The sequence below is a fragment of the Nerophis lumbriciformis genome, linkage group LG22 (assembly GCF_033978685.3).
Source record: "Nerophis lumbriciformis linkage group LG22, RoL_Nlum_v2.1, whole genome shotgun sequence".
Lineage (NCBI taxonomy): Eukaryota > Metazoa > Chordata > Actinopteri > Syngnathiformes > Syngnathidae > Nerophis > Nerophis lumbriciformis.
In genome coordinates, this window is record NC_084569.2 from 57,501 (window position 1) to 82,546 (window position 25,046).

The 25,046-nt window shown below is 42.6% G+C and overlaps 1 protein-coding gene across 4 annotated transcripts in view; it reads right to left on the reverse strand.

Annotated features, from left to right (window-relative positions):
* Positions 1–1,246: 1,246 nt before the first annotated feature.
* The window catches only part of LOC140679745 (cytosolic endo-beta-N-acetylglucosaminidase-like), a 66,705-nt gene continuing 42,905 nt past the window's right edge, over positions 1,247–25,046 (reverse strand). For 3 of the 4 annotated variants that reach the window (XM_072915781.1, XM_072915783.1, XM_072915784.1), the window contains exons 10-15: positions 23,029–23,216; positions 22,812–22,954; positions 19,218–19,314; positions 13,206–13,317; positions 5,197–5,370; positions 1,247–5,075 (exon numbers count right to left, since the gene is read on the reverse strand). In XM_072915781.1, coding sequence (XP_072771882.1) covers positions 4,749–5,075; positions 5,197–5,370; positions 13,206–13,317; positions 19,218–19,314; positions 22,812–22,954; positions 23,029–23,216 — 1,041 coding nt within the window. In that variant the 3' untranslated portion in view covers positions 1,247–4,748. Of the gene's footprint in view, positions 5,371–13,205; positions 13,318–19,217; positions 19,315–22,811; positions 22,955–23,028; positions 23,217–25,046 lie in introns of all 4 variants that reach the window. The other variant, XM_072915782.1, reaches the window with a different exon arrangement.

Consider the following 25,046-nt stretch of genomic DNA (forward strand, 5'->3'; position numbering starts at 1 on the left):
ATGTCTTCTATATCACGCATGCAGCATATAAAGTCTGTATCGCACTGATCGTGTCTTCTATATCACGCATGCAGCATATAAAGTCTGTATCGCACTGATCGTGTCTTCTATATCACGCATGCAGCATATAAAGTCTGTATCGCACTGATCACGTCTTCTATATCACGCATGTAGCATATAAAGTCTGTATCGCACTGATCATGTCTTCTATATCACGCATGCAGCATATAAAGTCTGTATCGCACTGATCATGTCTTCTATATCACGCATGCAGCATATAAAGTCTGTATCGCACTGATCATGCCTAATCACGCATGCAGCATATAAAGTCTGTATCGCACTGATCATGTCTTCTATATCACGCATGCAGCATATAAAGTCTGTATCGCACTCATGTCTTCTATATCATGCATGCAGCATATAAAGTCTGTATCGCACTGATCATGTTTATATCACGCATGCAGCATATAAAGTCTGTATCGCACTGATCATGTCTTCTATATCACGCATGCAGCATATAAAGTCTGTATCGCACTGATCATGTTTATATCACGCATGCAGCATATAAAGTCTGTATCGCACTGATCATGTCTTCTATATCACGCATGCAGCATATAGTCTGTATCGCACTGATCATGTCTTCTATATCACGCATGCGGCATATAAAGTCTGTATCGCACTGATCATGTCTTCTATATCACGCATGCGGCATATAAAGTCTGTATCGCACTGATCATGTCTTCTATATCACGCATGCGGCATATAAAGTCTGTATCGCACTGATCATGTCTTCTATATCACGCATGCGGCATATAAAGTCTGTATCGCACTGATCATGTCTTCTATATCACGCATGCAGCATATAAAGTCTGTATCGCACTGATCATGTCTTCTATATCACGCATGCGGCATATAAAGTCTGTATCGCACTGATCATGTCTTCTATATCACGCATGCGGCATATCAAGTCTGTATCGCACTGATCATGTCTATATCGCAGCATATAAAGTCTGTATCGCACTCATGTCTTCTATATCATGCATGCAGCATATAGTCTCTATCGCACTGACTGGATTCGTACCCTCAATTTTCTGTCCGACCACTTCCTCTGAGCCGTCGCTCACAATTTTCACTTTTTTTGGTGTATTTTGTCATTGCAATAACACGAGTAGAAATAACCAACCTATCACAACTAGTCTAAATGAGGGTCACCAACCCATGGATTGTGATCTACCACTCACTTTACTGGCCCTTCAGAAAAGTCTTAGATGTATGATGACATCATTGCCCTCTACTAACTCTTCAGTAACTTTGTCTAACATTGACTTTGTCTCCCGGCTGGCCTGTCAGCTTCAAACACTGATGACATCTATGAAACAGACAAGAAGCAAGGAATCATGCAGAGACAGACTTCAATTTGGCTCAAGGAGGAGAGACGTATTGGGCTGTACTCATAGTTACAGATCCAACCTACGCTCTAAGGTCCAGACCCACGTGCTCCTCTATTTATTTGGGAGGTCCCTGGTTACATCACTGAGGCTGCTTCTGAAGGAAGGGGGGGTCATTTCAGCAGCCCCAGTTAGACACAATATATGATTATTCACAAATGGAAATGTGCTGACACTCGTGATATCGCCCTGCCTCTGCTTTGTCTGTGTCAAGGTACTCCAATTGTTCAAAAACTGTAAACCGTGTTCCAGAATCATTTTATATTTGACAACATTTTTTTACTTCCTTTTCGCTTGAAAGTGATTGAACCTGAGAACCTTGAGAATGTTACAACTTCTGTCCATCTTGCCACATAATTATTTATTTACAGACAGACATCATTTGGTATTACATTAACACTCTTCCAACAAAACACACCTGAGCTGGGCTGCATAAACGTACTCTTTCATACTTGGGAGGGTCCTTCCTCCCTGAGGGTATGGCTATATTTTTAAGTGTTGATAATAATCACCACTCTTGGTCTCTGGTAAATCCATCAGTGAATATATTAGTCAATCAGTTGGTCTCTGGTAAATCCATCAGTGAATATATTAGTCAATCAGTTGGTCTCTGGTAAATCCATCAGTGTCCAGCTCCACTAATGGACATTGGAGTGTTACTTTCAAAGGCAAAATTAAAGTATTGCTAGAAACATAATTTTATATGAGACTTTATTGTATTATATGTATAGTACATGTTCCAAAAAGCATAAAACACAGTATATTTAAATATACTAAATGTAAAAAAGGGAATAAATATTCAAAATAATGTAGTTTGGTTACGCCATCATGAGCGCAACACAAGGTTGTAAAAGTTTCAACTACAATTCTAAATAAGATGTCAAAAGCAAACTGAAGTCAAATACACACAGCTTGATCAATACCTATTTATGATGATTTATCAAAATATAAAATAAATATACCTGAACAGAACACTCATGATGGTTACACCAAAAAGTAACGCTATGAATCGCGTTTTTCCAAGTTTTTGCGGCAGTTTTATGCTATTTCCAAGCATCTCCTTTTTATTATCGTTGATTTTAAATGGTCAAACTAATGCATATTATACATGCATGCCCTAGTAAACAAAAAAAAAGTCATATTTATTTTGATTGTTACATTTTGAAGTACATTTGTGCAGGTGGGTGCGAATGTAGCCATTACCAGAGCTCTACACATTAGTAAATACCGTATTTTTCAGACTATAATTCGCAGTTTTTTCAAAGTTTGGCCGGGGGTGCGACTTATACTCAGGAGCGACTTATGTGTGAAATGATGAACACATTATAATATTATTGATGTCATTCACGTAAGAGACTAGACGTATAAGATTTCATGGGATTTAGCGATTAGGAGTGACAGATTGTTTGGTAAACGTATAGCATGTTCTATATGTTATAGTTATTTGAATGACTCTTACCATAATATGTTACGTTAACATACCAGTTGGTTATTTATGCCTCATATAACGTACACTTATTCAGCCTGTTGTTCACTATTCTTCATTTATTTTAAATTGCCTTTCAAATGTCTATTCTTGCTGTTGGCTTTTATCAAATACATTTCCCCAAAAAATGCGACATATATATATATATATATATATATATATATATAAAAATACGGTAGCTAAAACTAGTATGCATATATCTAAAAAAAAAAGAGGCTTTTTTAAAAAGAAGGGTTTTTAAGCCTTTTTTAAAAGTATCCACAGTCTGTGGTGCCCTCATGTGGTCAGGGAGAGCGTTCCACAGACTGAGAGCGGCGGAGAAGAAAGCCCGGTCTCCCATTGTTTGTAGCTTTGTCCTCGGAGGCTGGAGGAGGTTAGCCTGTCCGGAGCGGAGGTGTGGTGTGGAGGATTTGGGGGTGAGTGGTTCTTTACTCCGAAAAATACGGTAATTATTTATTTACAGATAGACATCATTTGGTGTTATATTAACACTCTTCCAACAAAACAGACCTGAGCTGGGCTGCATAAACGTACTCTTTCATACTTGGGAGGGTCCTTCCTCCCTGAGGGTTTGGCTATATTTTTAAGTCTTGATAATAATCAACACTCTTGATCTCTGGTAAATACATTAGTAAATCCATGAGTAAATACATTAGTAAATCCATGAGTAAATACATTAGTAAATCCATGAGTAAATCCATTAGTGAATACATTAGTAAATACATTAGTAATTAAAGCTGCAAGCGGCATTGGTCGGGCCCGCATATTTGGCAGGTGCTAGTCCTAAATGTCCCAATACTTTTGTGCAGTGATAGTCATAAGTGTCCCAATACTTTTGTCTACTTTTAGTTTGAAGTGTCCCAAGACTTTTGTCTAGTGTACCTACCTTGTCTGCATTGTGTGGGCACGTTGGTGCTTCCTGCTTTTAAGCAGCCATCTTAAAAAAAACAGCAGCGCAGCGGGTCTTTGAAGGGTCATAAAATCAAAACCGGAGCAGTTAGTTAGTTGTAATCACAAGGGTTCAATCTCTCTCCTGTGTTAGTTTGAAGGCGAAACGACAAACGCGCTCAGAGGAGATCGTTTTTGAAGGAAGGTGACCGGTTTTTACAAAAAAAATTGTTTTGAAGGGGGAATAGCAAACTTCCTGTTGATTTTTGCTGGGGGTTGTCAATTTATAAAATGTAGGTCTAAGTGAGACCTACATAGAGGTTTTTGTTTCATGTCTCTCCGACCTTCCCAGTGGGAGTTACAGACAGTTATGTCATTTTTTTCTTCCGAGGAGCAGTTTTTTCTGCGTTTTATTCAAAAATTGCGGTAGAGCGCAATTTTGAGATTTGGGGTTAGGTTTTTTTATTAGATCACAGTTTTAGCCAGTCCTGATGTGTGTGTTCAGTTCGGTGAGTTTTGAAGCATGTTAAGGGGGTCAAATTACAGCTCAAAGAGGCAAAAGTGACTGTTTTTAGTACTTTTTTGTCTTGAAGGGGGAATTGCCAACTTCCTGTTGATTTTTGCCCAAAGAAATACAATTATAAAAGTTTGGTGTAAGTCAGACCTACATAGGGGTTTTTGTTTCATGTCTCTCCGACATTCCTAGTGGGAGTTACAGGCAGCTTAGTTTTGTTTTCTTCTTAGGGGGCGCAAGAGCGCAATTTTGAGTTTTGGGGTTCGTTTTTTTTTTTATTAAAAGGCAATTTTCGCAGGTCCTGATGTGTGGGTCAAATATGGTGAGTTTTGAAGCATGTTAAGTGGGTCAAATTACAGCTCGAAGAGGCGGCGGAAGAAAAAAGAAAGAATAATAATAAAACCTTACAAATTCAATAAGGTCCTCTGTCCCATTGTAAAAGGACTCCCTTTGGGATTCCTTTTACAATGGGCCATGCGGGCCCTAAATATATTAGTGAATACATTAGTAAATCCATGACTAAATCCATTAGTGAATATATTAGTAAATCCATGAGTAAATGAGTTGATAATGAAGTGTTGTTAAAAGAGTCCTGCCTTGTCTTGTGATGAATGACATTGAGGAGGTTAACAGTTTTTACAATCAACTTGAGTGTAGCTAAAAGTTCTTCTTCCCCAGCAGCTCTCTGGCAGTGGAAACGCCTCCCTGGTGACTGGCTCCACCAGCAGCTCCAGCAGGCCTGGGGGCTCAGGAACCGGGAGTTCGGTTATTCTATACAATTTGGAATATGCCCGGCCCACCAGAACCAGCTGGTCTGCAGAGGTTGTGGGTTGTGATCCGCTGAGCTGGCGGTAGTGTACCTTGAAGTGGCGCACTAGGTCAGGCGGGTACTCCCAGCGTAGCGTCACGTTCAGGTACAGGCAGCAGTCGGTGGACTGTGGAGACGACCCGGCACCTCGCAGCCACACTGGGTCATCCACACCTAAGACGTGGACCACCTCAGGGGCTTTCTGTGGACCTTCTATATTCTGGAACTTACAGAAGAGAGAAACAAATCAATATCAATTAAAGCTGCAAGCAGCATTGGTCGGGCCCGCGTATTTGGCAGGTGCTAGTCCTAAGTGTCCCAATACTTTTGTCTACTTTTAGTCTGAAGTGTCCCAAGACTTTTGTCTAGTGTACCTACCTTGTCTGCATTGTGTGGGCACGTTGGTGCTTCCTGCTTTTGAGCAGCCATCTTAAAAAAACAGCACCGCAGGAGCATCAGTGCAGCGGGTCTTTGAAGGGTCATAAAATCAAAACCGGAGCAGGTATCACAACTCTTTCACCAACTTTTAATCAGAAGGGTTCAATCTCTCTCCTGAGTAAGTTTGAAGCCGAAACAACAAACGCGCTCAGAGGAGATAATGTTTGAAGAAAGGTGACGGGTTTTTACAAAAATGTTGTGTTGAAGGGGGAATAGCAAACTTCCTGTTGATTTTTGCTGGGGGTTGTCAATTTATGAAATGTAGGTCTAAGTGAGACCTACATTGAGGTTTTTGTTTCATGTCTCTTCGACCTTCCCAGTGGGAGTTACAGGCAGTTATGTCAGTTTTTTCATCCGAGGAGCAGTTTTTTGTGCGTTTTATTAAAAAATTGCTGTAGAGCATAATTTTTAGATTTGGGGTTAGGTTTTTTCATTAGATCACAATTTTAGCCAGTCCTGATGTGTGTTCAGTTTGGTGAGTTTTGAAGCATGTTAAGGGGGTCAAATTACAGCTCAAAGAGGCAAAAGTGACTGTTTTTAGTACTTTTTTGTCTTGAAGGGGGAATTGCCAACTTCCTGTTGATTTTAGCCCGAGAATGTACCATTATGAAAGTTAGGTCTGAGTCAGACCTACATAGAGGATTTTGTTTCATGTCTTTCCGACCTTCCTAGTGGGAGTTACAGGCAGAGTACTTCTTTTGTTTTTCTAGGGGGCGCTAGAGCGCAATTTTAATTTTTGAGGTTCGTTTTTTATAAAAAAGGCAATTTTCGCAGGTCCTGATGTGTGGGTCAAATTTGGTGAGTTTTGAAGCATGTTAAGTGGGTCAAATTTGTGCTCAAAGAGGCGGCGGAAGAATAAAGAAAGAATAAAGAATAATAATAATAATAATAAAACCTTAGAATAACAATAGGTCCTTATGTCCCATTGCAAAAGGACTCCCTGTGGGAGTCCTTTTGCAATGGGCCATTGCGGGCCCTAATAATAAAACCTTAGAATAACAATAGGTCCTTATGTCCCATTGCATAAGGACTCCCTGTGGGAGTCCTTTTGCAATGGGCCATTGCGGGCCCTAATAACTTGTCCATATGTACTGTATTACCAAGTAAGAAACCTTTAAATCATTGGTAATGATTAGTGATTTTACACCTAGTTTGGTTTAAAGCGGCCTATGAGGATTCTAATCTACATTCACACACTTTAGCACGCAGACGAAGCAGAGACAAGGCAGTCACAAAGCCCCCAGCACATTCCGTCACGTATTGTGCGTACTGGAAGCTGCTTTGCGTGATATGTGTGACCAGTCCTGTTAGAGGCAGCCTCAGTGATGTTAACTAGGGAACTCCCGAGTAAATAGAGGAGCGCGTGGGACTTCCCCTCAGAGCGTGGTGGGAGACTGTAACCCCAAACGTTTCTCCTCATGAGCTACATTGAACTGCCTGATTCCTTGCTTCTTGTCTGGTTTAATAGATAGTTCGGTGTTTGAACCTGACAGTCTTGGATATGCTTTGGTGTACATTTTGCATCCATCGTCACATGTTTAATTCTCTTCCTGAATATGTCTGCAAACTGTTTGTTTGTGGAGACGACCCGTTCGGTGCAAATGAACCCCTCCACGCTCAGTCCCTCCAAAAGTGTCAGGATTTATCTATAAACAAGTAAACTCTTCTTTAAGACAAAAAGTATCACTTTTTTCCAGACACACCAAAACATTTACTTTATAAACAGTTTATATAGATTCACTGGTCACTACATTAGCACCTCCGGGCTGATGATTTTAGCTTGTCCTGAACAATTTGGAGCTAATCCTCCTTTTTCATTGTCCCATTTAAAGCAGCAGTTCCATTGGCAGCAAAACAGGCCCAGAGCATAATACTACCACCACCATGCTTGACGGTAGGCATGGTGTTCCTGGGATTAAAGGCCTCACCAAACATATTGCTGGGTATTGTGGCCAAACAGCTACATTTTTGTTTCATCTGACCACAGAACTTTCCTCCAGAAGGTCTTATCTTTGTCAATGTGATGTCAGATGAAACAAAAATGGAGCTGTTTGGCCACAATACCCAGCAATATGTTTAGAGGAGAAAAGGTGAGGCTTTTAATCCCAGAACTCTGGGCCTGTTTTGCTGCCAATGGAACTGCTGCTTTAAATGGGACAATGAAAAAGGAGGATTACTTCCAAATTGTTCAGGACAAGCTAAAATCATCAGCCCGGAGGTTGGGTCTTGGGCGCAGTTGGGTGTTCCAACAGGACAATGACCCCAAACACACCTCAAAAGAGGTAAAGGAATGGCTAAATCAGGCTAGACTGAAGGTTTTAGAATGGCCTTCCCAAAGTCCTGACTTAAAGGTGTGGACAATGCTGAAGAAACAAGTCCATGTCAGAAAAGCAACACATTTAGCTGAACTGCACCAATTTAGTGGTCAAGTGGTCAAGCAGAAGCTTGTGGATGGCTACCAAAAGCGCCTTATTGCAGGTAAACTTGCCAAGGGACATGTAAGCAAATATTAACATTGCTGTATGTGTACTTTTCACCCTCACATTTTCAGTAGAGCCATAATAAATTCATAAAAGAAGCAAACTTCATGAATGTTTTTTGTGACCAACAAGTATGTGCTCCAATCACTACATCACAAAAAAATAAGAGTTGTACAAATGATTGGAAACTCAAGACACGATGTTCTTTACAAGTGTATGTACACTTTTGACCACCACTGTATACTGTATATATATATATATATATATATATATAAATGTGTATATATGTATGCGTATATGTGTATGTATGTATATACGTGTGTATAAAAATGTGTATATGTGTGTGTGTGTGTATGTATGTGTTTATGTGTATGTGTATATATATATATATATATATATATATATATATATATATGGTAACACTTTAGTATGGGGAACATATTCAAAGTAACAAAGACTTAATTTAGAGTTATTTGGACACTAGGGGAACATATAAGGGTTATGATTACTAGTAAGCAATAATTCTGAGGTTATTGAGGGAAGACTCTTAGTTAATGACTTACTGCTTGTATAATAAGGCCATGCAGACTAACGCATTAATAAGTACTTAATAATGACTAATTAAGACCCAATATGTTACCAATTTGCATGTTAATAAGCAACTAATTAATGGTGAATATGTTCCCCATACTAAAGTCTTACCATATATATATATATATATATATATGTTATGCCCGTTTGATTGTGGACTATTACTGACACCTTGTGGCGATGGGAAATGTTGCGCGTCATCAGTTTGGGCACTTCCGGTTTACGATGTTAGTTCAGTTTATGAGACAATGAGAAGTAGACAAGTTGTGTTAGCTCTTACAAGCCTTGGAAAAGATAAGTCTGTAAGTAAACTGTTTAACTTGTTTATGTGGCTCAATATGAAGGTGGAAAGTGGCTAAATTTGATAGTAAGATGTGTATTGAAAAACGATTTTTGTGCACTAATTTAATGGATGTTTGAGGACTTAAAATGGCTGCCGGTCGCATATTTCCACCATCGAAGTAGTTTCAACGCTCAGCAGTGTTTGTTTGGTGATAATGCTGTATATTTGTGTAAAGCTCATGTTTACATATTGTGTATTACATTTCAGTATGTTAATTGAATCTTATAGCTTATACATTGTCATTGTGTGTATTTCAGTTTTACAAATAAAATAAAAGTCCAGTGCAAGACAAAGCAAGATCAACAACAATAAAGAGCCTAAATGGATTAATCCGCTTTAGAATTTTATTAGAACGTCCTGGATTGGTTGTTAGCTGTCTGCCACGCTGTACAACTTCATCACATATAGTGAGGGCAGAACTATATACAGGTAAAAGCCAGTAAATTAGAATATTTTGAAAAACTTGATTTATTTCAGTAATTGTATTCAAAAGGTGTAACTTGTACATTATATTTATTCATTGCACACAGACTGATGCATTCAAATGTTTATTTCATTTAATTTTGATGATTTGAAGTGGCAACAAATGAAAATCCAAAATTCCGTGTGTCACAAAATTAGAATATTACTTAAGGCTAATACAAAAAAGGGATTTTTAGAAATGTTGGCCAACTGAAAAGTATGAAAATGAAAAATATGAGCATGTACAATACTCAATACTTGGTTGGAGCTCCTTTTGCCTCAATTACTGCGTTAATGCGGCGTGGCATGGAGTCGATGAGTTTCTGGCACTGCTCAGGTGTTATGAGAGCCCAGGTTGCTCTGATAGTGGCCTTCAACTCTTCTGCGTTTTTGGGTCTGGCATTCTGCATCTTCCTTTTCACAATACCCCACAGATTTTCTATGGGGCTAAGGTCAGGGGAGTTGGCGGGCCAATTTAGAACAGAAATACCATGGTCCGTAAACCAGGCACGGGGTAGATTTTGCGCTGTGTGCAGGCGCCAAGTCCTGTTGGAACTTGAAATCTCCATCTCCATAGAGCAGGTCAGCAGCAGGAAGCATGAAGTGCTCTAAAACTTGCTGGTAGACGGCTGCGTTGACCCTGGATCTCAGGAAACAGAGTGGACCGACACCAGCAGATGACATGGCACCCCAAACCATCACTGATGGTGGAAACTTTACACTAGACTTCAGGCAACGTGGATCCTGTGCCTCTCCTGTCTTCCTCCGGACTCTGGGACCTCGATTTCCAAAGGAAATGCAAAATTTGCATGGTTGGGTGATGGTTTGGGGTGCCATGTCATCTGCCGGTGTCGGTCCACTCTGTTTCCTGAGATCCAGGGTCAACGCAGCCGTCTACCAGCAAGTTTTAGAGCACTTCATGCTTCCTGCTGCTGACCTGCTCTATGGAGATGGAGATTTCAAGTTCCAACAGGACTTGGCGCCTGCACACAGCGCAAAATCTACCCGTGCCTGGTTTACGGACCATGGTATTTCTGTTCTAAATTGGCCCGCCAACTCCCCTGACCTTAGCCCCATAGAAAATCTGTGGGGTATTGTGAAAAGGAAGATGCAGAATGCCAGACCCAAAAACGCAGAAGAGTTGAAGGCCACTATCAGAGCAACCTGGGCTCTCATAACACCTGAGCAGTGCCAGAAACTCATCGACTCCATGCCACGCCGCATTAACGCAGTAATTGAGGCAAAAGGAGCTCCAACCAAGTATTGAGTATTGTACATGCTCATATTTTTCATTTTCATACTTTTCAGTTGGCCAACATTTCTAAAAATCCCTTTTTTGTATTAGCCTTAAGTAATATTCTAATTTTGTGACACACGGAATTTTGGATTTTCATTTGTTGCCACTTCAAATCATCAAAATTAAATGAAATAAACATTTGAATGCATCAGTCTGTGTGCAATGAATAAATATAATGTACAAGTTACACCTTTTGAATGCAATTACTGAAATAAATCAAGTTTTTCAAAATATTCTAATTTACTGGCTTTTACCTGTATATGTGTGTGTGTGTGTATGTATATGCTTAGGCTGCTTCCCCCGCGACCCGACCTGACCTCGAATAAGCGGAAGAAAACGGATGGGTGACACCTTGACTCCTTTTTGACCCTTGACATGTTCCGTGGTTGGCGATATGTAACGGCGTGCTGTTACTTTGGAGCCACAAGCGAGGAAAATGGCGAGCATAAATGCACAATAATCATCACATTAAAGACGTATTTCCACATTGTGGCTGTGTTTTAACGTGCAGGCCACAGCGATAGCAATGATGCTCGGAGGACCCTGCGAGCTCCCCGGGAGTACTTACTGTTATCTACAGGAGAACACATTCAAGGATATGATATTGCATGAAACAAAGTGTTATTTCATGTTTAGAAGGCTCTAATAAAGTCACAAAATATAAACCCCGTTTCCATATGAGTTGGGAAATTGTGTTAGATGTAAATATAAACGGAATACAATGATTTGCAAATCCTTTTCAAGCCATATTCAGTTGAATATGCTACAAAGACAACATATTTGATGTTCAAACTCATAAACTTTTATTTTTTTGCAAATAATCATTAACTTTAGAATTTGATGGCAGCAACACGTGACAAAGAAGTTGTGAAAGGTGGCAATAAATACTGATAAAGTTGAGGAATGCTCATCAAACACTTATTTGGAACATCCCACAGGTGTGCAGGCTAATTGGGAACAGGTGGGTGCCATGATTGGGTATAAAAACAGCTTCCCAAAAAATGCTCAGTCTTTCAGAAGAAAGGATGGAGCGAGGGTCACCACTTTGTCAACAAATGCGTCAGCAAATTGTTGAACAGTTTAAGAAAAACCTTTCTCAACCAGCTATTGCAAGAAATTTCGGGATTTCAACATCTACGCTCCATAATATCATCAAAAGGTTCAGAGAATCTGGAGAAATCACTCCACGTAAGCGGCATGGCCGGAAACTAACATTGAATGACCGTGACCTTCCATCCCTCAGACGGCACTGTATCAAAAACCGACATCAATCTCTAATGGATATCACCACATGGGCTCAGGAACACTTCAGAAAACCACTGTCACTAAATACAGTTGGTCGCTACATCTGTAAGTGCAAGTTAAAGCTCTACTATGCAAAGCCAAAGCCATTTATCAACAACACCCAGAAACGCCGCCGGCTTCTCTGGGCCCGAGATCATCTAAGATGGACTCATGCAAAGTGGAAAAGTGTTCTGTGGTCTGACGAGTCCACATTTCTAATTGTTTTTGGAAATATTCGACATCGTGTCATCCGGACCAAAGGGGAAGCGAACCATCCAGACTGTTATCGACGCAAAATTGAAAAGGCAGCATGTGTGATGGTATGGGGGTGCATTAGTGCCCAAGACATGGGTAACTTACACATCTGTGAAGGCACCATTAATGCTGAAAGGTACATACAGCTTTTGGAACAACATATGCTGCCATCTAAGCGCCGTCTTTTTCATGGACGCCCCTGCTTATTTCAGCAAGACAATGCCAAGCCACATTCAGAACGTGTTACAACAGCGTGGCTTCGTAAAAAAAGAGTGTGGGTACTTTCCTGCTCCGCCTGCAGTCCAGACCTGTCTCCCATCGAAAATGTGTGGCACATTATGAAGCGTAAAATACGACAGCGGACTGTTGAACGACTGAAGCTCTACATAAAACAAGAATGGGAAAGAATTCCACTTTCAAAGCTTCAACAATTAGTTTCCTCAGTTCCCAATCGTTTATTGAGTGTTGTTAAAAGAAAAGGCCATGTAACACAGTGGTGAACATGCCCTTTCCCAACTTCTTTGTCACGTGTTGCAGCCATGAAATTCTAAGTTAATTATTATTTGCAAAAAAAAATAAAGTTTATGAGTTTGAACATCAAATATGTTGTCTTTGTAGCATATTCAACTGAATATGGCTTGAAAAGGATTTGCAAATCATTGTATTCCGTTTATATTTACATCTAACACAATTTCCCAACTCATATGGAAACGGGGTTTGTATATTTAACAGCCTTTTATGCTCCAACTATGAAAATATCTAATGTATCCAAAATGATCCTACTCAGTGGAAATACGTTTACCACGGTCCAGCCTGGAACCAATTGGCTGCGATAAACCAGAGACGACTGTTTCTCAAACAATCTAGTCCAAGAAGTCATTTAGTGTAATTGGCAGCTTTAATGTTCTCACCATGATTTGTCCCACCCTGCAGCTGAAGCTTGTGTCACTTGGCTCTCCAACAGCTTCAATGTTGACCAAGACTTCTCTGAGGATAAAGCCACAAAGGTCCAACTTGGAAAACCTAAAAAGATGAAAAGAGAAGGACCATTCATATGTAAAGGAACATGAATGTCACATCATCTGGAAACACAACTGGGAATGCTCAGATGATTTTTTTCCCAGTGTCGTCAGTAGAACTAGAACTAGAACTAGAAGTAGTGGTGTTGTCAGGACTGCTCCTGACATTTGGTGGTGTGTTTGTCGGGGATGTAAATCTCCTTGTGATCGACCATTTCATTCACATCACCGTTCAGATACAATTTATGGAAAAAACAAAAGGATTTGATGCGATCAATTTAGTGAACGAACGATTCGATACAATTTAATTCAGTAATAATAATAATAGATTTTATTTGTAAAAAGCACTCTATATTGAGCAAACAACCTCAAAGTGCTACAATGCACACTGCAAAAAGTCAGTGTTCAAAAACAAGAAAAAAAAGACAAAAATGTGGGGTATTTTATTTGAACTAAGCAAAATGATCTGCCAATAGAAGAAGAACATTTGGCTTGTCAAGACTTTCCAAAACAAGTCAAATTAAAGCTGCAAGCAGCGTTGTTCGGGCCCGCGTATTTGGCAGGTGCTAGTCCTAAGTGTCCCAATACTTTTGTCTACTTGTAGTCTGAAGTGTCCCAAGACTTTTGTCTAGTGTACCTACCTTGTCTGCATTGTGTGGGCACGTTGGTGCTTCCTGCTTTTGAGCAGCCATCTTAAAAAAACAGCACCGCAGGAGCATCAGTGCAGCGGGTCTTTGAAGGGTCATAAAATCAAAACCGGAGCAGGTATCACAACTCTTTCACCAACTTTTAATCAGAAGGGTTCAATCTCTCTCCTGTGTTAGTTTGAAGCCGAAACAACAAACATGCTCAGAGGAGATAATGTTTGAAGAAAGGTGACGGGTTTTTACAAAAATGTTGTGTTGAAGGGGGAATAGCAAACTTCCTGTAGATTTTAGCTGGGGGTTGTCAATTTATGAAATGTAGGTCTAAGTGAGACCTACATAGAGGTTTTTGTTTCATCTCTGTCCGACCTTCCCAGTGGGAGTTACAGGCAGTTTTGTCAGATTTTTCATCCGAGGAGCAGTTTTTTGTGCGTTTTATTAAAAAATTGCTGTAGAGCACAATTTTTAGATTTGGGGTTAGGTTTTTTCATTAGATCACAGTTTTAGCCAGTCCTGATGTGTGTGTTCAGTTCGGTGAGTTTTGAAGCATGTTAAGGGGGTCAAATTACAGCTCAAAGAGGCAAAAGTGACTGTTTTTATTACTATTTTGTCTTGAAGGGGGAATTGCCAACTTCCTGTTGATTTTAGCCCGAGAATGTACCATTATGAAAGTTAGGTCTGAGTCAGACCTACATAGAGGATTTTGTTTCATGTCTTTCCGACCTTCCTAGTGGGAGTTACAGGCAGTCTAGTTTTTTTTTTCCCTAGGGGGCGCTAGAGCGCAATTTTGATTTTTGCAGTTTGTTTTTTTTATTAAAAGACAATTTTCGCAGGTCCTGATGTGTGGGTCAAATATGGTGAGTTTTGAAGCATGTTAAGTGGGTCAAATTAGTGCTCAAAGAGGCGGCGGAAGAATAATAAAGAATATAACGTTACAATTTCAATAGGTCCTTATGTCCCATTGCATAAGGACTCCCTGTGGGAGTCCTTTTGCAATGGGCCATTGCGGGCCCTAATAAAACGTTACAATTTCAATAGGTCCTTATGTCCCATTGCGGGCCCTAATAAAACGTTACAATTTCAATAGGTCCTTATGTCCCATTGCATAAGGACTCCCTGTGGGAGTCCTTTTGCAATGGGCCATTGCGGGCCCTAATTAGCTAAATGATAAATGATAAATGGGTTGTACTTGTATAGCGCTTTTCTACCTTGAAGGTACTCAAAGCGCTTTGACACTACTTCCACATTTACCCATTCACACACACATTCACACACTGATGGAGGGAGCTGCCATGCAAGGCGCTAACCACCACCTATCAGGAGCAAGGGTGAAGTGTTTTGGCCAAGGACACAACGGACATGACGAGGTTGGTACTAGGTGGGGATTGAACCAGGGACCCTCAGGTCGCGCACGGCCATTCTTCCACTGCGCCACGCCGTCCCTAACCTCAATGAACCCAAAAATAGCTTAAAATAAGTTTATTCTCACTAATAACAAGTGCACTTTTCTTGGTAGAAAAAAAGAGAAATTTTTGCTCAATATGTTGAAAAATATTCTTAAATGAAGTACCGGTAAATGCTAGTGCCATTATCTTGACATAATGATATGCGCTCGGCATCATGATTTTTTTTTTCATGCTTGAAGTAAGAAATGATGACTTTAAAAAAGTAGTTTTATACTTGTGAGTGTTGATGACACAGCTTTGCAACACTTGATATTCTAGTTTCAAGCATGTTTTACTCAATAGAGGTCATCACATCTCAGCAACAAGCTGTAATATCTTACTGAGATCATTTAGGACCAAAACACTTAAAACAAGTAAAACACTCGAACATAAAATCTGCTTAGTGAGAAGAATTATCTTATCAGACAGAAAATACCCTAATAGCTAGAACTAGTACGCATATATCTAAAAAAAAAAAAGAACGCTTTTTTAAAAAGAAGGGTTTTTAAGCCTTTTTTAAAAGCATCCACAGTCTGTGGTGCCCTCAGGTGGTCAGGGAGAGCGTTCCACAGACTGGAAGCGGCGGAGCAGAAAGCCCGATCTCCCATTGTTCGGAGCTTTGTCCTCGAAGTTTGGAGAGGAGGTTAGGTGTGGAGGATTTGGGGGTGAGCAGTTCTTTGATGTAGAGGGGGGCATTTCCATGGAGGCACTGGTGGGTTAGTAGGGAAACTTTGTATTCAATCCTGAGTGGAACAGGAAGCCAGTGAAGGGATTTGAGAAGTGGTGTGATATGGTCATATTTCCGCACTCTCATCAGGATCCTAGCAGCACTATTCTGTAAGTACTGCAGCTTCTGGATGTTCTTGCTGGGGATCCCCACAAGAAGTGAGTTGCAGTAGTCTAGTCTAATTTAGTGTATGAAGCATTCAATAAAATAGGATACGGTGTATGGACGATTCTTCTATGGTTCACATTTGTTGATGGACACATTCTTTTTTTGCGCCACAAAATAAAAGCATTCCTTCCCGAGCATACGCTCCTTCTCACGTTAGAGGACAAATAGTTAGGACCTCGGCACCAAGCGCACAGACTACATCTGTCCAAGCAAAGTCTATGAGCATGGACAGATGAAAACTACTCGGAGGAGAGGCCAAACGTCCAGTGGAATGTCATGAGAATAACAATAACCTGGTGAATGAGAACATCCACAGGCACATTCATCTTCAAATATAAACAAATACATTCTTTAAAAGTGACAGGTTTCCATTTTTTATTTTTTTGAACACAACATACTGTATATGTTACTGTATACTCGAAGACCTCCATGACGAATAAAAATAAAGGACCCAGATTTCCCTCGCCCGGACGCGGGTCACCGGGGCTCCCCTCTGGAGCCAGGCCCGGAGGTGGGGCACGATGGCGAGCGCCTGGTGGCCGGGCCTGTCCCCATGGGGCCCGGCCGGGCACAGCCCGAAGAGGCAACGTGGGTCCCCCCTCCAATGGGCTCACCACCCATAGCAGGGGCCATAGAGGTCGGGTGCATTGTGAGCTGGGCGGCAGCCGACGGCAGGGCACTTGGCGGTCCGATCCTCGGCTACAGAAGCTAGCTCTTGGGACGTGGAACGTCACCTCGCTGGGGGGGAAGGAGCCTGAGCTAGTGCGCGAGGTTGAGAAGTTCCGGCTAGATATAGTCGGACTCACTTCGACGCACAGCAAGGGCTCTGGAACCAGTTCTCTCGAGAGGGGCTGGACTCTCTTCCACTCTGGCGTTGCCGGCAATGAGAGGCGACGGGCTGGGGTGGCAATTCTTGTTGCCCCCCGGCTTAGAGCCTGCACGTTGGAGTTCAACCCAGTGGACGAGAGGGTAGCTTCCCTCCGCCTTCGGGTGGGGGGACGGGTCCTGACTGTGGTTTGCGCTTACGCGCCAAACCACAGCTCAGAGTACCCACCCTTTTTGGATTCGCTCGAGGGAGTACTTGAGAGTGCTCCCCCGGGTGATTCCCTCGTTCTACTGGGGGACTTCAACGCTCATGTTGGCAGCGACAGTGAAACCTGGAGAGGTGTGATTGGGAAGAATGGCCGCCCGGATCTGAACCCGAGTGGTGTTCTGTTATTGGACTTTTGTGCCCGTCACAGATTGTCCATAATGAACACCATGTTCGAACATAAGGGTGTCCATATGTGCACTTGGCACCAGGACACCCTAGGCCGCAGTTCCATGATCGACTTTGTAGTTGTGTCATCGGATTTGCGGCCTCATGTTTTGGACACTCGGGTGAAGAGAGGGGCGGAGCTTTCAACCGATCACCACCTGGTGGTGAGTTGGCTGCGATGGTGGGGGAGGATGCCGGACAGACCTGGCAGGCCCAAACGCATTGTGAGGGTTTGCTGGGAACGTGTGGCAGAGTCTCCTGTCAGAGAGAGTTTCAATTCCCACCTCCGGAAGAACTTTGAACATGTCACGAGGGAGGCGCTGGACATTGAGTCCGAGTGGACCATGTTCCGCGCCTCTATTGTCGAGGCAGCTGATTGGAGCTGTGGCCGCAAGGTAGTTGGTGCCTGTCGTGGCGGTAATCCTAGAGCCCGTTGGTGGACACCGGCGGTGAGGGATGCCGTCAAGCTGAAGAAGGAGTCCTATTGGGTTCTTTTGGCTCATAGGACTCCTGAGGCAGCGGACAGGTACCGACAGGCCAAGCGGTGTGCGGCTTCAGCGGTTGCAGAGGCAAAAACTCGGACATGGGAGGAGTTCGGGGAAGCCATGGAAAACGACTTCCGGACGGCTTCGAAGCGATTCTGGACCACCATCCGCCGCCTCAGGAAGGGGAAGCAGTGCACTATCAACACCGTGTATGGTGAGGATGGTGTTCTGCTGACCTCGACTGTGGATGTTGTGGATCGGTGGAGAGAATACTTCGAAGACCTCCTCAATCCCACCAACACGTCTTCCTATGAGGAAGCAGTGCCTGGGGAATCTGTGGTGGGCTCTTCTATTTCTGGGGCTGAGGTTGCCGAGGTAGTTAAAAAGCTCCTCGGTGGCAAGGCCCCGGGGGTGGATGAGATCCGCCCAGAGTTCCTTAAGGCTCTGGATGCTGTGGGGCTGTCTTGGTTGACAAGACTCTGCAGCATCGCGTGGACATCGGGGTCGGTACCTCTGGATTGGCAGATCTACAAAGATGTTAAAGTAAAAAGGCAAACAGATTTTCCAGGGGTCAAGTCAGTGTTGTTACCAATGGCTTAACCTGGAAAAGAGAGCGAGACACGGGGATTGAGCTCGTTGTAAGAAAACGTTGACTTTTGTGAAATAAAGAAAGATAAATTGGGAATCTGTCTGAGCCTCAATTCCTTGGGATCTGACAATATTGACGAACAGAGACGGTCCACTGTTTTGACGTCTGGCGGTGGTTTGGCTTCAAGCGGGAAGATGTCGAACAGACAACCGTAATATGTCAAGTATGCGGCAAAAGCGTTAGCACCACTGCTAATATGTAGCATCATTTGAAAAGTCACCTGCTAAAGAATGAAGAGTGCTTGAAACTCCGCATGTCAACATCTCCGTTCTGTGCCACACCCACAAAATGCAGAGGCAAACATTTCCACATCAACACCGTATGAAACAAATAGTCAACAACAGAAGGAGATAACGTCCGCAGGAACCTACCACATAGCGAAGGACATACACTATTTGATTTCCTATTATGCATCTTTGAAATACCAGCTTGGATGAGGGCCAACCAAGCAAATACATTATTTGTTAACAGCTTTTTCTCAGTGGCTGAATTGAAATAAATAAATGAGATATTTTGAATTGGTTTCACCTGACAGTCCATCCTGTATCGACATTTCCAAAGAGATGAGAAAACTGCTGTACTAGCTCATGGCCGTCAGGGAGCATAACTGGAGAAACACTCGTCACTGCAAGGAAACAAAGCAAACATTTACTATTATTTTGAAAACATTGTGAAAGTCAACATTGCCAACAAAGAAAGACTTTTGCTATTCTAATCATATTGGCTAATAGAGTATATACAGGTAAAAGCCAGTAAATTAGAATATTTTGAAAAACTTGATTTATTTCAGTAATTGCATTCAAAAGGTGTAACTTGTACATTATATTTATTCATTGCACACAGACTGATGCATTCAAATGTTTATTTCATTTAATTTTGATGATTTGAAGTGGCAACAAATGAAAATCCAAAATTCCGTGTGTCACAAAATTAGAATATTACTTAAGGCTAATACAAAAAAGGGATTTTTAGAAATGTTGGCCAACTGAAAAGTATGAAAATGAAAAATATGAGCATGTACAATACTCAATACTTGGTTGGAGCTCCTTTTGCCTCAATTACTGCGTTAATGCGGCGTGGCATGGAGTCGATGAGTTTCTGGCACTGCTCAGGTGTTATGAGAGCCCAGGTTGCTCTGATAGTGGCCTTCAACTCTTCTGCGTTTTTGGGTCTGGCATTCTGCATCTTCCTTTTCACAATACCCCACAGATTTTCTATGGGGCTAAGGTCAGGAGAGTTGGCGGGCCAATTTAGAACAGAAATACCATGGTCCGTAAACCAGGCACGGGTAGATTTTGCGCTGTGTGCAGGCGCCAAGTCCTGTTGGAACTTGAAATCTCCATCTCCATAGAGCAGGTCAGCAGCAGGAAACATGAAGTGCTCTAAAACTTGCTGGTAGACGGCTGCGTTGACCCTGGATCTCAGGAAACAGAGTGGACCGACACCAGCAGATGACATGGCACCTCAAACCATCACTGATGGTGGAAACTTTACACTAGACTTCAGGCAACGTAGATCCTGTGCCTCTCCTGTCTTCCTCCAGACTCTGGGACCTCGATTTCCAAAGGAAATGCAAAATTTGCTTTCGTCAGAAAACATGACTTTGGACCACTCAGCAGCAGTCCAGCTGGTGTCGGTCCACTCTGTTTCCTGAGATCCAGGGTCAACGCAGCCGTCTACCAGCAAGTTTTAGAGCACTTCATGCTTCCTGCTGCTGACCTGCTCTATGGAGATGGAGATTTCAAGTTCCAACAGGACTTGGCGCCTGCACACAGCGCAAAATCTACCCGTGCCTGGTTTACAGACCATGGTATTTCTGTTCTAAATTGGCCCGCCAACTCCCCTGACCTTAGCCCCATAGAAAATCTGTGGGGTATTGTGAAAAGGAAGATGCAGAATGCCAGACCCAAAAACGCAGAAGAGTTGAAGGCCACTATCAGAGCAACCTGGGCTCTCATAACACCTGAGCAGTGCCAGAAACTCATCGACTCCATGCCACGCCGCATTAACGCAGTAATTGAGGCAAAAGGAGCTCCAACAAGTATTGAGTATTGTACATGCTCATATTTTTCATTTTCATACTTTTCAGTTGGCCAACATTTCTAAAAATCCCTTTTTTGTATTAGCCTTAAGTAATATTCTCATTTTGTGACACACGGAATTTTGGATTTTCATTTGTTGCCACTTCAAATCATCAAAATTAAATGAAATAAACATTTGAATGCATCAGTCTGTGTGCAATGAATAAATATAATGTACAAGTTACACCTTTTGAATGCAATTACTGAAATAAATCAAGTTTTTCAAAATATTCTAATTTACTGGCTTTTACCTGTATATATGTCTTGTGTTTATTTACTGTTTTAGTCATTCCCAGCTGAATATCAGGTCTCACAGCATCTTCCCTATCTGAATGGCTCCCACTGCCCTCTAGTCCTTCACTCTCACTTTCCTCATCCACAAATCTTTCATCCTGGCTCAAATTAATGGGGAAATCGTGGCTTTCTCGGTCCGAATGGCTCTCGCTGCTGGTGGCCATGATTGTAAACAATGTTTGGATGTGAGGAGCTCCACAACCTGTGACGTCACGCTACTCGTCTGCTACTTCCGCTACAGGAAAGGCTTTTTTATCAGCGACCAAAAGTTGCCAACTTTATCGTCGATGTTCTCTACTAAATCCTTTCAGCAAAAATATGGCAATATCGCGAAATGATCAAGTATGACACATAGAATGCACCTGCTATCCCCGTTTAAATAAGAAAATCGCATTTCAGTAGGCTCCTCTCTGAGCTGCCACCTTAACGTGGTAGAGGAGTTTGCGTGTCCCAATGATCCTAGGAGCTATGTTGTCCGGGGGCTTTATGCCCCCTGGTAGGGTCTCCCAAGACAAACTGGTCCTAGGTGAGGGATCAGACAAAGAGCAGCTCGAAGACCTCCATGAAATATAAAAAACAAGGACCCTCGGCTCCTCACCCAGCCCTGCATTGGACCGTGTCCCTCGGGAAGTCCTGTGGGGAGTGCTCAGAGAGTACGGGGTATCGGACTGTCTGATTGTGGCAGTCCGCTCCCTGTATGATCAGTGCCAGAGCTTGGTCCGCATTGCCGGTAGTAAGTCGGACACGTTTCCAGTGAGGGTTGGACTCCGCCAAGGCTGCCCTTTGTCACCCATTCTGTTCTGAACTTTTATGGACAGAATTTCTAGGCGCAGTCAAGGCGTTGAGGGGATCTGGTTTGGTGGCTGCAGGATTAGGTCTCTGCTTTTTGCAGATGATGTGGTCCTGATGGCTTCATCTGGCCAGGAGCTCTCACTGGATCGGTTCGCAGCCGAGTGTGAAGCGACTGGGATGAGAATCAGCACCTCCGAGTCCGAGTCCATGGTTCTCGCCCGGAAAAAGGGTGGAGTGCCAACTCCGGGTTGGGGAGGAGATCTTGCCCCAAGTGGAGGAGTTCAAGTACCTGGGAGTCTTGTTCACGAGTGGGGGAAGAGTGGATCGTGAGATCGACAGGCGGATCGGTGCGGCGTCTTCAGTAATGCGGACGCTGTATCGATCCGTTGTGGTGAAGAAGGAGCTGAGCCGGAAGGCAAAGCTCTCAATTTACCGGTCGATCTACGTTCCCATCCTCACCTATGGTCATGAGCTTTGGGTTATGACCGAAAGGACAAGATCACGGGTACAAGCGGCCGAAATGAGTTTCCTCCGCCGGGTGGCGGGTCTCTCCCTTAGAGATAGGGTGAGAAGCTCTGTCATCCGGGGGGAGCTCAAAGTAAAGCCGCTGCTCCTCCACATGGAGAGGAGCCAGATGAGGTGGTTCGGGCATCTGGTCAGGATGCCACCCGAACGCCTCCCTAGGGAGGTGTTTAGGGCACGTCCGACCGGTAGGAGGCCGCGGGGAAGACCCAGGACACGTTGGGAAGACTATGTCTCCCGGCTGGCCTGGGAACGCCTCGGGGTCCCACAGGAAGAGCTGGACGAAGTGGCTGGAGAGAGGGAAGTCTGGGCTTCCCTGCTTAGGCTGCTGCCCCCGCGACCCGACCTCGGATAAGCGGAAGAAGATGGATGGATGGATGGATGGATGGCATTTCAGTAGGCATTTAAGTACTAATAAAAGAGAGGAACCTACATTTCATATGATGGCTATTCTCCTCTGTGGAAACATCAGTATGTGTCATCTTGAGCTCCAGCGAAACTTTAACTTGAGAAGAGGACTTGTAAATAATGCAGAGCAGAGTCTTGGATGCAAGCGGCACATGAAGGGAGAACATCCTATGATGGTAATCAACACAAGAACAATCAGGGGACTGCTAAAAGACACTTGTTTTGATAGGCAGAGGACAAACCTGGCACTGAGGGGTGCAGCATGACTTGCAGGGATGAGTCCTTCAAGGAGAAGTGAAGAGCCTCCATTCCAGGCATCTTCTGGGCAACCTCGGCTCCTCACCCAGCCCTGACCCTCCAGCTGCTCATGGTAGTACAAGGGCTGGACTTCTTGGGCAGTTAAGTTGAACCACTTCCTATTTGTTTCACGCTGCATACACACAGAAAAATATACACACACCCATGAAAATGACATTTCCGGGCTGTACATTATGCAAATACAGACGCTGAGTCGGCCAACTTGTAATCAAACTTGAAAGCAGCTTATTTCAAACAGTGCATGCCTAGTTGACTAAAACCTGGCTCTCAGTATGACACAGAACAGTGGTAAACTACTATACGATCACAATAATAACATATCTATAGCCATAACCTTCCCAGACATCAGGGTGTAGCCAACCACTTGCATGGAGACCGCTAGAGATGCGCGGATAGGCAATTATTTCATCCGCAACCGCATCACAAAAGTCGTCATCCATCCGCCATCCACCCAACCAACATTTTATCAAAACCACACCCACCCGCCATCCGCCAGTTGTTATATATCTAATATAGACGATGCAAGGCATTAGTGAGGTTATAAAGCTTTTGCCTGTTAAGGAAAGGAGACTGATCCAATGCAGCACAGACATTCAATGCGTGATAATATTATTTATCATTATTATAGTATTATTGTCATTTCCATTAAAAAAGTGTTGACTATTGTTGCCAATGCCCTCAGATCAGGAGTGCGTTCCTCACACTTTGTCTGCGCAGTTGCAGCAAGCAGAACGAGGCTTTTAAGAAGTTAAAAAAATGTTTTAGAAAGACTAGGCCTATATTTTCGTTAGGTAAAAAAAATGTTCTGAATTTATTTCAATGAATATTAACTTGTTAACGTTATAATGCTCAAATAGGGACGAGGGCGGGGTGCACAGTGAAACAGTGAACAATTTTGCGACAAAGATGAACCTTTATTGATTGATCTGCAGCCATGACAAAATATCAGACAATCTCCATTGTCAACAACAGGCAGGAAAATAAAGGTAAACACATAGCCTATGTTCTAGGCATAGGCTATGTGTTTTTAAGTTGAAATAAAAAAATAAATAAAAAATGTGCCTCATAAGCCTTAGGCTGTCAATCACACACACAAACTTAAATTATACAATAACATATGTATGTTATCCCCATTTAAACAAAAATAAATTAAATAAATAATAATAACAAATGACCTGCAACTTATTGGCCAAGGCAAAAAGCTGAAGGGGGGAAATCAAACCCATCAGACTGCACTTTATCATCAAACTTGAATTATAATGAAAATAGACGGTCGCGACAAACAAAGCAGGCTAAATATCCTTACATTGTCGCCAATCGGAGATGCGCTTCACTTGAAAGCGAGGCCAAATAATTATTCACACATAGTAGTATATCTCCAATAGAAAAAAACACAATAAACAACGCAATTGCCTTAATTCCTTTGCATTGTAGTGCGCCCAAACAACACGTAACCATCAAAATTATTCAGCTGACCGAACTCAATATAGGTTAGACATGGGCTTATTTGGTATAGCCTATAGGTAACGTAGACTAATTCCTTTAACATATCCAATCGTATGTCTACTTACTTTTTTTTTTGTTAGCACAATGCAGGAATAAAATGGCATCTACAGTGCCAGGATTCATGCGGGAGCGCCTGGCCTCTAAAATGCGCCCTGCTGCGCTAAAGGAGCGCTCACTTGCGCCACTTGTTGCTGGGCCGCATAGGATTCTCTTGGCAAGGTGTTGTAGTTGTGGGAATGATTGTCCTTGTTTCCCCCAAAAGGAAAATAGATTTTCCTCTGCTGATCCGTCGAGATGCAAGTTTGTAGAGGAATAATCCTCTACTTCATCAACAAGTACAGGTGTATATCCTCCTCCCATTCTGTGAAGTCAATCCTTTTCTTTTTCGGTGATGCACCATCAGCTCCACCTAAAGGACCGATAAAATCTATACGTT